The 16,920-nt window shown below is 35.1% G+C and overlaps 1 protein-coding gene across 2 annotated transcripts; it reads right to left on the bottom strand.

The window, feature by feature from the left end:
- Positions 1 to 12,984: 12,984 nt before the first annotated feature.
- On the bottom strand, positions 12,985 to 15,035 carry LOC131855940 (uncharacterized). Of its 2 annotated transcripts, none has more exons than XM_059213429.1 (3): positions 14,923 to 15,035; positions 14,741 to 14,800; positions 12,985 to 14,078 (listed from the first exon to the last, which is right to left on the bottom strand). In XM_059213429.1, the coding sequence occupies exons 2-3, from the start codon at positions 14,769 to 14,771 to the stop codon at positions 13,054 to 13,056; spliced, it is 1,056 nt and encodes a 351-aa protein (XP_059069412.1). In that variant the 5' UTR covers positions 14,772 to 14,800; positions 14,923 to 15,035; the 3' UTR covers positions 12,985 to 13,053. The 2 variants fall into 2 exon arrangements, with proteins under 2 accessions (XP_059069412.1, XP_059069413.1); XM_059213430.1 differs by having other exon boundaries at positions 14,929 to 15,035.
- Positions 15,036 to 16,920: the final 1,885 nt, after the last annotated feature.

Below are 16,920 nucleotides of genomic sequence, written 5' to 3'. Positions count from 1 at the left end.
GTCTAAATAATTTTATTTAATAACCATTTAAACATGACAAATGAATTTTGTGAATATATAAGATTTCGATTATTATTAATAATTTATATTATTAAAATAATATATTGTTTTTATCTTATTTTTTAAGTTGTAAAAATAAACTTTTGAATAACTGATTTGTTTGGAAAAAAATTAAAAATAAACTGATTTAACTTTTTTTTTTTTAATAAATTAATAAATAAAAAAATATCATTAAATTTTGCATTTGGAAAACCTGAGATTATGCATTGTTCCAAGAAACCCACCTATAAGAGGCAAAACGATATTACCCAATCGTTCACAACAAAAATATTTTTTTGTAAATCATAATGTTAACAAATGTGCATCTATATTATAAAATAAATTAAAAAAATTTAAAGAAAGAAAAATAATTGTTTTTCATTGCTCTAAATAATTTTTTTTAATAACCATATAAGCACAACAAATGAATTTTCATTACAATAGTATTAAGTACTCCTTAAAACACATCAAAGAACGAGGATAAAATAAGTACTCCTTAAAACACATCAAAGAACCATAGTAGAATAAAATAAGTACTCCTTAAAACACAGCCTCTTTTTTTAATTGAAAGATAGCGATTGCTCCCTTGGCACCCCGTCCACTACCCAAGTCTATGATGAAAAGTTCTATTAGGACTAGGTAATCCTCATTCTATGAACAAAACCTTAATAAAGTATGAAGAAATTGATATTGAATATTATAGGAGATAGCACATTCATAAATGATTTTTTTTTTCTGGTTATGGTTCAATGTGACCACAAATTGCAGCGTCGGATGATTAGGTTGGTGGAAATTAGATAAGCCTTAAAAAAATATCTCATTTCAAATGCTTTCATTTGTGTCTATTGTTGAGGGCAATCGTATCACTATGAAATTCTAAAGGAGATAAGCTCTCAGAATTAAGTGTAAGTTGTAAGTTGTGTAAAGATTAAACGAACAGAGAAATGAAAACAAGAAAAAGAATAAAGAAATAACAAGAGACAACACAGGATTTACAGTGGTTCGGTAATTACACACTATATATTTATACATACTGCACACACATATTTATATATATATTCATGTATGAAATGGTCATGTGACCGATCGACACATCCATGCACTGTGGCATCCCCTGCTCTCCATTTCGATCATTACAGACTCATAAAAGATTTTAATTTGGCTAAACTCTGCTCACGAAAACTTGGAATGAGCCTTTTCCAACTCAAACTAGAGTCAAAAACATTTTCAGGCACGAAAACTTCGAATGAGCCTTTTCCAACTCAAACCAGAGTCAAAAACATTTTCCGACACAAATTCACTGATTATGCCAAAATCGAAAACTTCGAATGAACCTTTTCCAACTCAAACCAAAGTCAAAAACATTTTCCCGCACAAATTCACTGATTATGCCAAAATCAAAAACATCAATGTGTAATATGAAACCTTCATCCAGAAATAAATCTTTTAATAAATTTTCAACTTCTGAAATACGAAACACTGTAGATTGCTCTTGCTTGAGTTGTTCTCCCCATACGGCAGCCACTTCGTATTCCCCAATATCCTTCATCAACTTCCAATCATCTGCAAAGACCTTACAGAAATCTCTTCAGCTGCCAACTGCTTTAATATGTTAACAGGAGACATAACACCTATCACATCCCCAAAAACTACTAAATTGTTAACTAGAAGGAGCTGGTAAAAGGGGACGCTACTGCAAGCATAAAGGGGATCTCCTCCTCTGGTAGAAAGAATTCCAAGTGAAGGCAAGTTGGCCTGCGCCTTCATTATCTGCTCTAAATCCGTAGTCCCCTTATACTCCCCCGTCAGAAGCGCCCATGGGAAATCGATTCTAAGGAGAATGATCTTTTTTATTAGATCCAATTTTACCTGATCCATTTCATCATCCACATTGTAACTACAACGCAGGCCATCGTCGGATCTGTATTTGGTCATTGTTACACCCAAAACTACAGCCACAATTTGTGGCTCAACAATTTCATCTTCCCTAGGCTCTTTGGCATCGTCTTGCTCACCATAGTGTAAATGATTCTCACTCTCATATCGGTCTATTGTAACATACATGCGACTACCACGAGAGGCCATTTGTGCATCAAAATCATCTTTGTGTAAGTCTTGCTCCAACCACATCATCCCCACGTGTTCCTCCACACAAAATCCCTCAACCTGTCTTTTGGAATCGACAGACACCGAATTCAGGGAACTGCCCAATTGAGAGGTAATCATTGATGCTGTGAGTGGCTCATATAACCGCAGTTTGTTCAAAAAGAACAACGTAAATGTCACCATATTGCTGCTACCTGCAATATACCCATCGCAAACATCCGTAACTTTGGATTCATCACAGATGGTAGTAACGCTTCTTGTTCAACATATGTGGTCTCTTTATTTTCTCGCTCCAACAGATTATCGTGTCCTGCAGCTTCCAATCTCCAGTTCGTTTCTTTCTCAGCCAATAGCCTATCCACCTCGGCTAGCTTTACTTCTCCGACCTCCACAGACTCTTCAATTTCCATGGTTGCGGCGGGCACCTCATGAGCAGGGGAGATCTCCAAAACAATCCACACTCACCACGCCATTATCTTCGGCCACCATGGGCTTGTGCTTGGCAGAGAGTGCAACAGAATTGTTAGCGGTAGAGAGAACGGCTCTGGAATCTCCGCAATCCTTCTCCCCGAAAGTGAACAGGCCGTCATTAACGTCCAGCTCCACCATACCATCACAATAAAACCCAGCTCTTAGGTTCGAAGCCGTGGGAGAGGAGCCGCTTCGATAACCATACCCAGCACCGACAGGCTTCATGTCAAATAAGTTTTTGGTATTTCTAGCAGAAGTTTATGCAACACCTATAATTAATGCATTCCACTTGGCTTCTACTTCTGCAATCTTCATCAATGCTTCTTCTTCAGGGTCATCCTCATTCGCTAGATTCGAGACTACATCCTCTTCACCCTGGGAGCCATCCTCCTTATCTTGGACGGGAAACAAACCAGTCTCTTCTTTTTCAAACAACGAATACAACAAACCCTCTTCTTCTCCTAGTCTAGATTGCCAAGAAATTTTTCTGATTCGGCCTCATCATCTGAAACTTTAGCCTGTTTGTTGATAACATAAAAGCACACTCCGGAATCAAACCAAAAGTAAGGGCACCCATCTCCATGATCGACCACCCAACCAGATCCCATCTCTGCTCAACATTTCACCATAGCTCTGATACCAATTGTAAAGATTAAATGAATAGAGAAACGAAAATAAGAACAGAATAAAGAAACAACAAGAGACAACACATGATTTACAGTGGTTCAGCAATTGCCTACGTCCACTCTCAAGTAGGAAATTATCGTACATTAACTGTATCCAATACACACTGTACATAGACTACACATATATTTATACATATATTCATGTATGAAATGAATAGTCTGGGGAAGTCGAATGATCATGTGATCGTTAGACTTCACATCCCAACAAGTTGCATAATTGAATGGCAAGAATTAAGACAAGCTCGCTATCTAAACAATATTATGTAGCACAACTGACATAAAACTCAATGCTCAGATATGTTGTTACTAGTTAAAATATTGGGTAGCCTAGCTTCACATTAGCTTATCCTAATGGAATATTCACCAAGATATTACTGTAACTCTTTTTCTATTAAAAGGGACATTAGTTTCATAACATTCATAGTCATCGGAATGCTGCAAATTGAAATAATTTTATGGTCTCAGTAATCAGGCATCTGCAACACCATTGTTGTGCTGCATCAAGCATATGGTAGGTTCCCTCCTCAAAATGTCAATGTGATTCTTCATATGCTATTTAAAGTCTACACCATAAGAATGCATGAAGGATTGCGGGCTCTCTTCACATTGCAAGCTTATGCATGTGGGATTGTCCCTGTTTCCTCATATTGGCTCTAGGATGTGAGGCAGCGACTCATTGGATACTCTGGGCTACTCTGACTGACTTTTGTGAATGCTTTTCTAGTCTTCATCTGCAGCTGATTTAGTAGATCTATAATAATATTTTCCTGTGTGTTTCATTGCTCATACAAATACAAATCTGTCTGTCTCTAGTTTATTGACAGGTTCAATTTGTTTCCACATTCACTTCTATGATTATAGTTGATCTAGACTCATATTCTACATGGTGGTTATTGGTATCTGGGTGACTTCTCTAATTACTACTCACTCTAAATACTACTATTTGCCATGATGTCAAGCACTTGGCTCAAACATAAGAGATGCTCCTTTAAAATTCTAAAATGCATTTTTGGACTGTAATGCAACATAAATACTCTTATTACTGCATTTTGATACCATATGGTCTATGTACCTGAGCTCAACTTTAAACATACTACCTTAAATCCACAAAATGTGACTAGCAATTTCCACAGTAATATGCTTGTAGATATAATTTCTACCACGGAAGTCGAACTTGTGCATTAAGATAGGAGCTTCCACAGTTGACTCCACAGCCGCCCATGTTGATCTTGACTGATATCTCTCAACTGCCCATACTAAATATAAAAGCTAACACTATGACCATCATTTAATATGTATTGCTCTATAAATTGAATTCTAAGGGCCTGAAATTCTCATTACTCATTTTTGGGATTCTCGTCTGTACCAGATTTCTCTCATGGTATCAGAGCTAACGGTAGATGATCATTAACAGAAGGTTGTAATCGCCTGTCTGAGAGTCATGATCATGCCGCTGCCAAAAGAATGGCTATTGACTGAAGATTTAAGTGAAGCCCTGGTCTAAAACTGCAACACAGTTTATATCGCAAGTGCTTTTATGAGCATTTGTGCATGTATGAAGAGCTTATGGTGACCAGTCAAAGGCATAACTGTCTAGCAAAGAAGTCACAGCTGATTTGTTTAAGCCACGGAAAGAAAAAGATTAACAGCCACTATGATCATTGAAGATTGTTGACGGTGATGGTGTATGTGGCCAAAGCAAAGGTAGCCGAACCAAGCGGCTACATAAAGACAAGAAAAGAAGATTGTTGTGAAATCTGTGAACAGAGCCATGCTCAAGGAGTAAAGACGAGATCAAGACGTTTTGACGTTTTAAAATGAAATATTTTTTTTCTATGGCCCAAAGATTTTATATTATAGCATTTGTGTTTTAGTGCCATTGTTTTGGAAGCAAGATTGCCCATGCCTTTTGCAGGTGACATAAGGAAAAGAAAAAGTATGTTCTTTTAAGAAAAGAAGTCAATTTATCATAGCTCAATTGAATAATTTGAAACGTTCATTCCAGTGATGGGTCGCTTTTAATGAGTGAACATAAAGGAGATAGCTACCCAGCTAAAAGATGTCAGGATTTGCCGAAGTTTGAAACAAAGGAGAGTTGAAGTGCTGATCAGAGAGATCAAAGAGGGTCGTTGTCCAAGATACTGCTACAGGATTGTTGTTGAAGCTGTAGGGCGGAGAAACTGAAAGTGACATAAGGCCAAATAAAGGTTGTTAGTATTACAGTCGTTGAAATATTTGGATTGAAGTTGAGAAGATCTACAGAAGTTTGAGTAAATCCATAAGAGTAAGCAGTAGGTGAAGAAGGAAGACCCTAGTAAAAGAGGTAAAACATGATCTCCATAGCATTGAGATGTAAATAGGTATACAATGAAATTGTATTTTTTGGTGAATGTTTGAGTGATTTTGAATGGTTATTGTATTGAGTTGTTGTAAAGGGTCTATGATTAGTTGTACTCAGAACCCTAATATTGTTATAAAACCATCTATACAAAATCGATTCTTATAGAACTAGCGAGCACAATGGTTAATTACCCATGTGTCTCGATAGATGAATCACCTTCTATATGAACTCAATAATCAATGCAGACACAAAAGAAGAAGCCCACAGTGATGATTTGAAAGTGTGTGCATTATAAGTTAGTTTTCCCATCATGAGAGGTTCATAGTTATCCAAAACCATTTGTGAAGTTTGTTGTCATCTGAAACCACTTGTATGTGAGATTTGTGGTTAGCCAAAACCACTTGAGTACAAAGTTTCATGATCAGAAAAAACCACTAGTATATGAAATTCATGGTCAGCAAAAACCACTTGAAAGCAGAGTTTAGGGTCAGCTAGAAATCATTTGTGAAAAGAATTTATGATGAACTAGAAACCACTTTGTCAAAAACCAAGATGATTATAATGAGAGAAAAATAGAAAAATGAAGCAACACACTAACGTCTAGTTCTCTAGTCGTCTACAGCCACCCATGTTGATCTTCACTGATATCTTTCAACTACCATGTTAAATATCAAAGCTAACACTATGACCATCATTTAATATGTATTGCTCTATAAATTGAATGCTAAGGACCTGAGTTCCTCAGAGCTCATTTTTGGGTTTCTCCTCTGCGCCAGATTTCTTTCAGATGTTATCTGGGTGACTTCTCTAAAAACTACTTACTCTAAATACTACTCTTTGCCAAGATGTCAAGCACTTGGCTTCAACATAAGAGATGCTCCTTTAAAATTCTAAAATGTGACTAGCACATTTTTGGACTGTAATTCAACATATATACTTATTATTGCATTTTGGTACCATATGGTCTATGTACCTGAGCTCTCAACTTAAAACATAATGCCTTAAATCCTAAAATGTGGCTAGCAATATCCACAATAATATCACTGAGCTGCTTTGTGTGAGTACATATCACATCGTTTTTCTTTAAATTAAATTATATCAATCAAGCGGATAATATGCTCATTCACTGTGCTCTATGTAACTGGTGAACCGGAATTTTCTTCCATATTACGAAGTTACTGCTATTTACAATTCAATCCCCATTCATGTAGCATTTTGCAAGTACTGGAGCTGCAGTGCAGCACTTCGTTTTCTAATGCTTATTCTTGTACTAGTAATATTCTCTATTTATAAATCAACATTTGGCAATCAGAACTAGATTTTACTGCTTTGATTTACCAGCATAGTAGCAAACGAGATGAAGAAGATATAGCAATGTTAGCAAAGAGAGCTTTGGATTTGAACAGAAGAATTTGTCATAATATTAAATACTCATTTTAGAGGAAAAATCTGATATTTGGAGTGATAATTTGATGTCACATCATTGATGCACAAGCTATTGTTTCTCCCATGCAACTACACCAAGAGTATTTAGCTTGAGGAACACTTGATAAATTAAAATTAATATTTTAAAGTTATAATACTATAAACAGCTATGTATCTTTCTCATGAAATAAACAACTTATGGATTATTTGGAATAATATGGTAAACAGCTTTTTGAAAATAATAAAGATTCCTAAATTTATATCATAAAACTATTTGAAAACAAGTTCTAATATGTTGGAGTTAATCACCAACTACCAAAACTAATGCTGCCGTATTTCCTTTCTTCCTCTCATGGTATTTTGTCTTGTCATCTGCAGTCTTCTGATCAAACAAAGGACAAATGCCAACTTGTTTTTGATGGCAAAATCTTCCTCTTAGATATTTCCACGGTGATCTAGAAACTTCAATTTTAATATGTTTTTTTTTGTTTATTGTGATATGATTAGAAAGACAATATATGTAGTTTTGAAATATATATGTAAAAAGTGTGTGCCCAGAAAAAGAGCTGCAGAACCAGTCAATGAAAGAGAAGAACAGGGGTTTTGTATAGCAACAAAAGAACATTTTGTATAGCAGCAGAAGAACAGGGGAGTCATGATATTTGAATTTTTCTGAGTCTACAAAATGAGCAGACCTCAATAATATGAGGCATTTTGTAATCAGTTCTGTGATAGAATGAAAAGAATGGATTGTTGATTTAAAATCTGTTTTCTTTTATCTGCCCTGTTTTTTTTTTTGTTCTGTTTTTTGCTCCCCTGTTTCTTTCCAGCAGTGGTATCGGAGCTGAAGGTTAAAAGTTATTGGGTGAAGTGACTGAGAAAGTTTTTCAAAGAGATAGAAAGGTTTTTTCACAGTCTATAATGGCAGCTCCAAGCACAAGTTTGACAAATCCACATATCCCACAGTTTAATGGGAAAAATTATGATTACTGGGCAATCACAATGAAGGCATTATTTTGTGCACAAGATTTATGGGAGTTTGTTGAAAATGGCTACTAAGAACCAGTAGATGCAACATCATATAATGCATTAACTCAAGCAGAGAAAGACTTATTGAAGGAAAATAAAAAGAAAGACTCAAAAGCCCTCTTCCTCATCTTTCAAGGAGTGAATGAAAGCATTTTTCCAAGGATTCAAGAAACAACAAAGTCCAAGCAAGCATGGGACACTCTTCAAACAGCCTATCAAGGAATGGAAAAGGTAAAAATAGCTAAGTTGCAAATGTTAAGAAGGGATTTTGAGACCATCTACATGAAAGAATCAGATACAATAGAATCATTTTTCATTCAAATCATTGGATTGGTAAACCAAATCAGAACTCATGGTGAAAACCTTGAAGAAAGAAAAGTGGTTGAAAAGATTTTGAGAAGTTTGCCTACAAGATTTGAATCTATTGTGGTGGCCATAGAAGAGACAAAGAATCTCTCACAATTTTCAGTGGATGAGCTTCATGCTTCACTCATTTCTCATGAGCATAGACTAAGCAGGTCAACAAATTCAAATTTGGAGCATGCATTCAAGACACAAGTTTCAATCAGCCATGGTAGAGGCAGGGGAAGAACAAATTTCAGAGGTAGAGGAAGAAATTCATATAGTGGTGGAAGAGGCAGCCCATCAAACTCAAGTGGAAGAGGTAGCAGCCCATCAAGCTCAAGTGGAAGAGGCAACTATCAAACATCAACTCAAAATCAACCCCAAAGCCAAAGGTATGACAAATCCTCAGTCCAATGTCATTATTGCAAGAAATTTGGGCATTACATAAATGAATGTAGAAAGAAGCAATATGATTCTAGACAACAAAGTGCAAATTTTACCAAGAAAAATCAAACTCAGGACAACATGTTCATAGCTTGTAATGTTGCACAAGAAAGTGAGAAAGATATATGGTTTTTAGACTCGAGTTGTAGCAATCATATGACTGGAAATTTGGAAATGTTTTCTAGTTTGGATGAGAGTGTAAAATTAGATGTAACATTGGGGAATGACAACAAAGTTTCAGTTATGGGTAAAGGTAGTGTCAACATTCTAACCAAAATGGGGGAGAAAAAGTATATATCAGATGTCTATTTTGTTCCTGGACTGAAACATAACTTAATGAGTATAGGGCAGCTCATTCAAAAAGGGTATAGAGTCTATTTTAAGAACAAAGAATGCACAATTTTAGACAAATTTCCAAGCAATCAGTTCATAGCGAAAGTCCAAATGACAAGCAATAGAATGTTTCCCCTAAGGATAAAACCAGATTTGAAAGTAGAGTTTTCTCAAGAACATAACATAATGAATCCACGAGTGCATGAAAGAAAAGTTGCAGCAGTCCCCCAAGTAGTTTATCAAGCTGAAATTAAAGATGAAAATTGGTTATGGCACCTAAGATTTGGGCATCTAAACTTTGGAAACTTAAACTTATTGCATAAGAAGAAAATGGTGATGGGGTTGCCACTAATAGAAAAACCGGATAGAATATGTGAAGGATGTATTTTGGGTAAACAACATAGAGAATCATTTCCAACCGAAAAGTCAATTCGTGCAAACAAACCATTAGAGATTATTCATTCAGATTTGTGTGGACCAATGCAAACACCTTCCATTGGTGGGAGCTACTACTTCTTGACATTCATTGATGACTTCACAAGAAAAACTTGGGTCTACTTTCTAAAACATAAGCATGAGGTGTTTCATTATTTCTATCAATTCAAGGTTCTTGTTGAGAAACAAAGTGGGCACTACATCAAAGCATTGAGAACAGATAGAGGAGGTGAATATATCTCAAATGACTTCATAAGATTTTGCAAAGACCATGGAATCCACAAACAATTTATTGCAAGGTATACCCCACAACAAAATGGTGTCGCTGAAAGAAAAAATAGAACAATAATGGAAATGGCAAGAAGCATGTTGAAGGCAAAGCATTTGTCAAATGAGTATTGGGCTGAAGCAGTAGCATGTGCAACATATATAATTAATAGATCTCTTACTAAAAGTGTTATCAATATGATTCCGGAAGAAACATGGAGTGGAAGAAAACATAATGTTTCTCATATGAGAGTATTTGGATGTGTGGCATACGCACATGTGCCAGATGAGTTGAGAAGAAAGTTGGACAACAAAGAAGAAAAATGTATATTTGTGGGATATAGTGATGAGTCAAAAGCATACAAGTTATACAATCCAATCAGCAAAAAGGTTATAATCAGTAGAGATGTGCAGTTCATAGAAGATGAAGCATGGGATGGAACTTTGGACAAAACAATCAATATTGCAGCCAACATACCACAAGAAGAAAATGAAGATTTTATATCAGCAAGTACTCCTTCAAATGCGACTCCTCCTATAGTTGTTCAAGGTCAACAAAGTGGACAACAAATGACACTATCAAGTGTAAGGACAGCCCCACACACTCAAGCAAATACTCCATCAAATGTGCAAGTAACACCATCTTCAATTGGTAGTCTTAGTGCTGGACCATCAAGCACACATTCAACAAATGCAAGTGACATGTCCAATCCTACATTAGCAAGCTTGAGGAGACAAAAAATCAAAAGTTTAAGGGAGATTTATGAACAAAATGAAGGTGAAAATAATGCAGGTTAGACTTCTCTTTTTGCTTTATACTCACATGTAGATGATCCAATTCATTTTGAAGAAGCTATTAAGGAAGAAAAATGGGTGCAAGCAATGGATGAAGAAATTGATGCAATTGAAAAGAATGAAACATGGGAGTTAGTTAGTCTTCCACAAGGTAAAGAGGTGATAGGAGTGAAGTAGGTTTACAAAACAAAATTGAATGCAAATGGAGATTTGCAAAAACACAAGGCAAGGTTGGTGGCAAAAGGTTATTCACAACAACTTGGGATAGACTACAATGAGACATTTGCACCGGTTGCTCGCTTAGACACCGTGAGAACAATACTAGCCATAGCAGCTCAAAACAAGTGGGCAATATATCAAATGGATGTGAAATCAACTTTCTTAAATGGTATTTTAGAAGAATAAGTCTATGTGGAGCAGCCACCCGGATATGAGATTTTGGGTCATGAAAACAAGGTTTACAAGCTCAAGAAGGCACTTTATGGACTCGAACAAGCTCCAAGAGCATGGTATAGTAGAATTGATAGTTATCTTTTACAAAATGGATTCAATAGGTGCAGCAGTGAGCCTACATTGTATACCAAGATGAATAAGCAAGGTGAGATCATAATTCTTTGTTTATATGTTGATGACTTGATATTCACTGGTGATCTTTCAATTGACATGTTCAAATCAGCTATGAAAAAAGAATTTGAGATGACTGATTTGGGTTTAATGAGATATTTTCTTGGCATTGAAGTAAGTCAAAATGATAAAGGTATTTTCATTTCACAATCTAAGTATGCAAATGATATTTTGAAGAGGTTTAATATGATGAATTGCAAATCAGCACCAACACCAATAGTGACAAGTTTAAAGTTGAGTAAAGATGACAAAGGAGATAATGTAAATCCAACTTTGTATAAAAAACTTGTTGGTAGTCTCATGTATCTAACAACCACAAGGCCAGATATAATGTTTGGAGTTAGTCTCATTTCAAGGTTCATGGAGTCTCCAAAAGTTACACATTGGAATGCTGGAAAAAGAATTTTGAAATATGTTAGTGGAACAAAGAATTATGGAATATTTTACTCAAGGTCAAATGATTTCAAGCTGATAGGATACACGGATAGTGATTGTGCTGGCAGCATAGATGATAGGAAGAGCATTTCTGGTTATGCTTTTCATTTTGGATCAGGCGTAGTATCATGGGCTTCAAAGAAACAACCAATTGTAACTCTTTCATCAGCTGAAGCAGAGTATGTAGCAGCTACAGGGGCAGCATGTCAAGCCGTTTGGATGAGAAGAATGTTGAAAGAATTGAGGTATGAACAAGAAAGTGCAGCAGAGATATATTGTGACAACAACTCGGCTATAGCATTGTCAAAAAATCCAATATTTCACAAAAGGAGCAAGCATATAGACACAAGGTATCACTTCATCAGGGAGCTGATCTACAATGGAGAAATAATTTTGGAACATTGTAAGTTAGAAGGCCAACTTGCTGATATCTTCACCAAATCATTGGGAAAAGAAAGTTTTGTGCATCAACGAAACAACTTGGGTATTGTAGATAGCAGTTGTGATTAAGGAGGAGTGTTGGAGTTAATCACCAACTACCAAAACTAATGTTGTTGTATTTCCTTTCTTTCTCTCGTGGTATTTTGTCTTGTCATTTGCAGTCTTCTGATCAAACAAAGGACAAATGCCAACTTGTTTTTTATGGCAAAATCTTCCTCTTAGATCTTTCCACGGTGATCTAGAAACTTCAATTTTAATATGGTTTTTTTTGTTTATTGTGTGACATATGATTAGAAAGACAATATATGTAGTTTTGAAATATATATGTAAAAAGTGTGTGCCCAGAAAAAGAGCTGCAGAACCAGTTAATGAAAGAGAAGAACAGGGGTTTTGTATAGCAGCAAAAGAACATTTTGTATAGCAGCAGAAGAACAGGGGAGTCATGATATTTGAATTTTTCTGAGTCTACAAAATGAGCAGACCTCAATAATATGAGGCATTTTGTAATCAGTTCTGTGATAGAGTGAAAAGAATGGATTGTTGATTTAAAATCTGTTTTCTTTTATCTGCCCTGTTTTTTTTGTTCTGTTTTTTCCTCCCCTGTTTCTTTCCAGCATAATATAAGTTCTTTTTTAAATAATATATATGAAAAATATCAGCATACAATTACCATTTTATTGTTTAATACTTATAGATGCAAACAAGAATACCACAAGAACCTTCACAATTTACAGTCCGCACAAAACTTCAATTATAAAATGTTCTTGATTGACAAAAATAATTGCATTTCTGATATGATAATATATTATTCAAATGTTTTATAAAACAAAAATCCTTTCACTTATGTTCCTGCAGTACCTTGCACCCAGAAGCAAACGGTATCCTTAAGTCAATATAATATTTGGCGCAGCAATCTATCCAAATATTGTAAATGCCTCTCCAATCAGCGAAAGGGAGGGTTTCCACCACATTGCTCACTCCTCTGCAAAGCCGGGTCTTCAAAACATGATCATCACTGATGTGGTTGAAATACAGATTTGGACAAAGCAATCGTGCCATTACTGGTAACCATATTGTAAGGAAACCAACACGAAGTTTTCGTTCAACAATTATCTTCCCGTTTGCCAGAGCGTCCAGACATCCCAGCAGAATTGGCAGCATGATTTTTCTGTACCTGCTTGCAGTATAATGCTTTTGCGGTTGCATTATTATGTGGGCAAGTTTCATTTCTTCACATAATATCTTCACTGCGCCTTCCATTGTCGTCCCGTCGCAGCGCTCAATTAGAGTAAAGGGCCACAGCAGGGCAAAATAAGAATGCTCCCCATCTGCCGGATTTGTTTCAGCATTTGATGTCACGGCAATTGCAATGTTAGCTTTAAATTCCTCTAAAATGATATGCCTGCACATTTCTGCGATGCCTGAAGATTCATCTTCTTGCAAATTTTCTACTATAAATTTGCCCACCGCTTCTCTAATAATTGGTTGTTTATCGTCGGCACAGTCACAACTGGCAAGAAAATATAGCATTGCTTTGATATTCTCTCTGACAAATTCTAAATAGTTATTGTTCTGTTTATCCACTAACAATTCCGAAGCAACAGATAGAATTGCCAGGCATTCATCCACATTGGAAAAACGGAGAGAAGACCAGCGCTCTGATAACAAAGCCTTAAAAAGTTCCGAAGTTTGAAGAGTTTGAGAATGAAGGCGAAGAGGATTTCCATCATACTCTTCTCTGTTTGGGCCAAATATTCGTAATCTTACATCAGCAGAGTTTGTGGCCCCAAATTGAGGCCGCAGGTCAATTTGCTCATTAGCTGTTGAATCCATGACTGATTTGTTTTTTCTGCTTGGAATCACTGCAACAGCACAGCAATTAGACAATTCAGTGAATAGTGTCTTCTGATGGCCTTAACAATCCTGATGGAAGGTAATAAAAGATTGATGAAATATAATAAAAAATTGAAAGTGAATAAAATGGAAGATAATTGCAATACATAATACTTTCATCTAAAATCTTTTTTTTCTTTAGATTGAGTTCTTGATCTATAATTTGTTCATTAGATTTTGAAGCCATGTCTGATTGGATGTTTGTGTTTGGAATCACTGCAATAGCACAAACACCAATAGGGTTCATAACCAATAGGGTTCATAAATAACTTCCTATTATGATTGAAGGGGAAGCAAACATGATAGGAAAGAAGATCTGAACATAAAGCAGAAGACCAATCCAATTTATCAAAGAGCCAATACCAATAGCTGGACGAAAATTGACAGTGCAAAAATAAATGAGATGAGGATTCCAAATGAGAATTGCATAACACATAAGTAAAAACAGTTGTTATATGAGCACATCTTTCCCACTTGTAAGATGGTTAACATGTAAAGCTTGTAATGGTAAATTACAATAAATATGCTGGTGAATAATTTCTTGGCATGGTCTTTTAGAAAAAATCAATATGAAAGAGAATAAAAGATTAAAGGTAAAAAAAGTGGAGAATAATTGCAATACACACAATACCTTCATCTAAAACCCTTTTTCTCCTTCCCATGTCTGATTGGATTTTTTTGTTTGGACTCACTGAAACAACACAAGCAATATATGTGATGGTGAATAATTTCTTTGTCATGGACTACACAGTAACATCTTTTCTTTACCACATTTCATAAAATTAGGATAAAATCAATAATAAAACATGATACCTTCACCTAAAATCTTTATTTCTCCGTAGATTGAACCCAACAAGATAATTGAAGATTGGATACAAATTTCTTCAGCATAAATCTATGGAAGAAGATTTAGATAGAAAATTGGACAGCATAATATTATAATAAAAGAAGATATGTAAATGAGGTATGAGGCCTCTGCTTTATAGAATTTTCAAGAGGCAAAATCAAGAGCTAGGCTACATTGATGATGTATGGTTAAGATTGAATGAAGATTATGGTTAAGATCAAAGTTGGAGTTATGAGACAAGTGTCACATGATGAATTTTTTTTAGGGTTAGGAGTTGCATTATGACAACATCCTTATGTGGATGGCTAGGATTAAGAGGTTTAGTTTGGAATGAATGGATTAGATGAAAAGTTTGTTTGACTTTGAGGAAGTGTCTAGATATAATGAATTTAGACAAGGTTAGTAAAACATGTGAGAGGCACTTGTCACATGATGGCATTTATATATTATGATCCATGTGAATAAATTAAGGGCAATGATAAAAGATTTTAAAGCTGAATAGTAAAACTAATTAAACAAACTAACACTTGTACCTATACAAGGTTCAAGGATTAAGGTAAAAACTTAAATGCATTTTAACATTGTGTAACTTTTATTTAATAATTAAAATCTACCTATTTTTGACATATTGCATATTTGTAACTGGAAATACTATTGCATTCATTGAATTTCTAAAGAGTTATTAATAAATTATTTAACAATCAATTAGAAATGAATATAAACTATTTTCTCAGAATTTTTTTTGCCATATTTTAATCATTTTTTTAAGAAAGATTACCATGAAAAAAGCTTACATGGTTCATGTCAAATAAATTAACTTATGATACTAGATTGCATTCATTGAATTTATAATAAATTATTAACAACCAATTAAAAATGAATATAAACTGTCTCGTTTCATGTCAGCAGGGTTTAGTTTTTCACATAATATCCTCACTGCGGATTCCATGGTCATCCTATCACATTGAACAATTACATTAAAGGGCCACAGCAGGGAAGGATTATGTTAGCTTTGGGCACAGTAGGCTCGCACATATTTGCAATGCCTGAAGATGCATCTCCCTGCAAATTATATGCCTGCATATATCTGCAACGCCTGAAGATGCATCTCCCTGCACATTGTCTACGATAAATTGGGTCACTGCTTCTCGAATATTTGGTTGCTTCTCATCGACACAGTCTTCACTGGAAAGAAAAGAGATCATTTCTTTGACATTCTCTATGACAAAATGTAAAATGTCATTCTTCTATTTATTAAGCCTCGCATTCAAATCGGGCAATACTCTCAAATTTAGAGAGGACAATAGATCTCTCTAGGTTTGCTCGTTAGGTTTTTCGAATCCATACCTAATTAGATCTTTCTGTTTGGAATCGCTGCAATAGTACAAGCAATAATACAGTTGATAGATAACCTTGCCATCTGATAGATGGTTAGCTTTTAAAGCATAGAGGTGATAATTTTCTGTTATGGCCCAAATAATACAGTTGATAGATAACCTTGCCCCAAATAATACAGTTGATAGATAACCTTGCCAGCATGATGATGTTGGATAAGATTGAAGGTAAATAAAATGGAAGATAAATGTAATAGAGACCCATATCTTTATCTAATTTTTTTATTTCTGCTTAGATTGAGAGCTGAAATAAAGTGCATTCTGATTTTACTTGATTTGTTTCTTGAGGATATGATAATGGAAGATTAAATCATAAGATTATGGAAGAACATAACATTTATATAGAAAATTGGACAGCATAGATAATGATGAATGAAGATATGTAAATAATGTGAGAGACCTCTAATTTATAGAATTCTCAAGAGGTAAAATCAAGGGATAGATTGATAATGGGTGGCTAAAATTAGAGTAAAGATTAGGGTTAAACTCAAAGTTGTGATCATGTGACAAGTGGATAGAATTTAGGGTTGGGAAGTGCATTAAAGAAACATTCTTATGTGAAGATCTGAG

The sequence above is a fragment of the Cryptomeria japonica genome, chromosome 10 (assembly GCF_030272615.1).
Source record: "Cryptomeria japonica chromosome 10, Sugi_1.0, whole genome shotgun sequence".
NCBI classification, from domain to species: Eukaryota; Viridiplantae; Streptophyta; class Pinopsida; order Cupressales; family Cupressaceae; genus Cryptomeria; species Cryptomeria japonica.
Note: the sequence above shows the minus strand (reverse complement) of the source record. Positions and strands in the feature narration are given on the sequence as shown.

Excerpts from the sequence above, each read along its gene's own strand:
- LOC131855940 (XM_059213429.1), bottom strand. The coding sequence starts at position 14,771 with ATGGGAAGGAGAAAAAGGGTTTTAGATGAAG. Across the intron at positions 14,079-14,740 it reads AAAAAGGGTTTTAGATGAAG|TGATTCCAAGCAGAAAAAAC; the intron begins GTATTGTGTGTA and ends GTGCTGTTGCAG.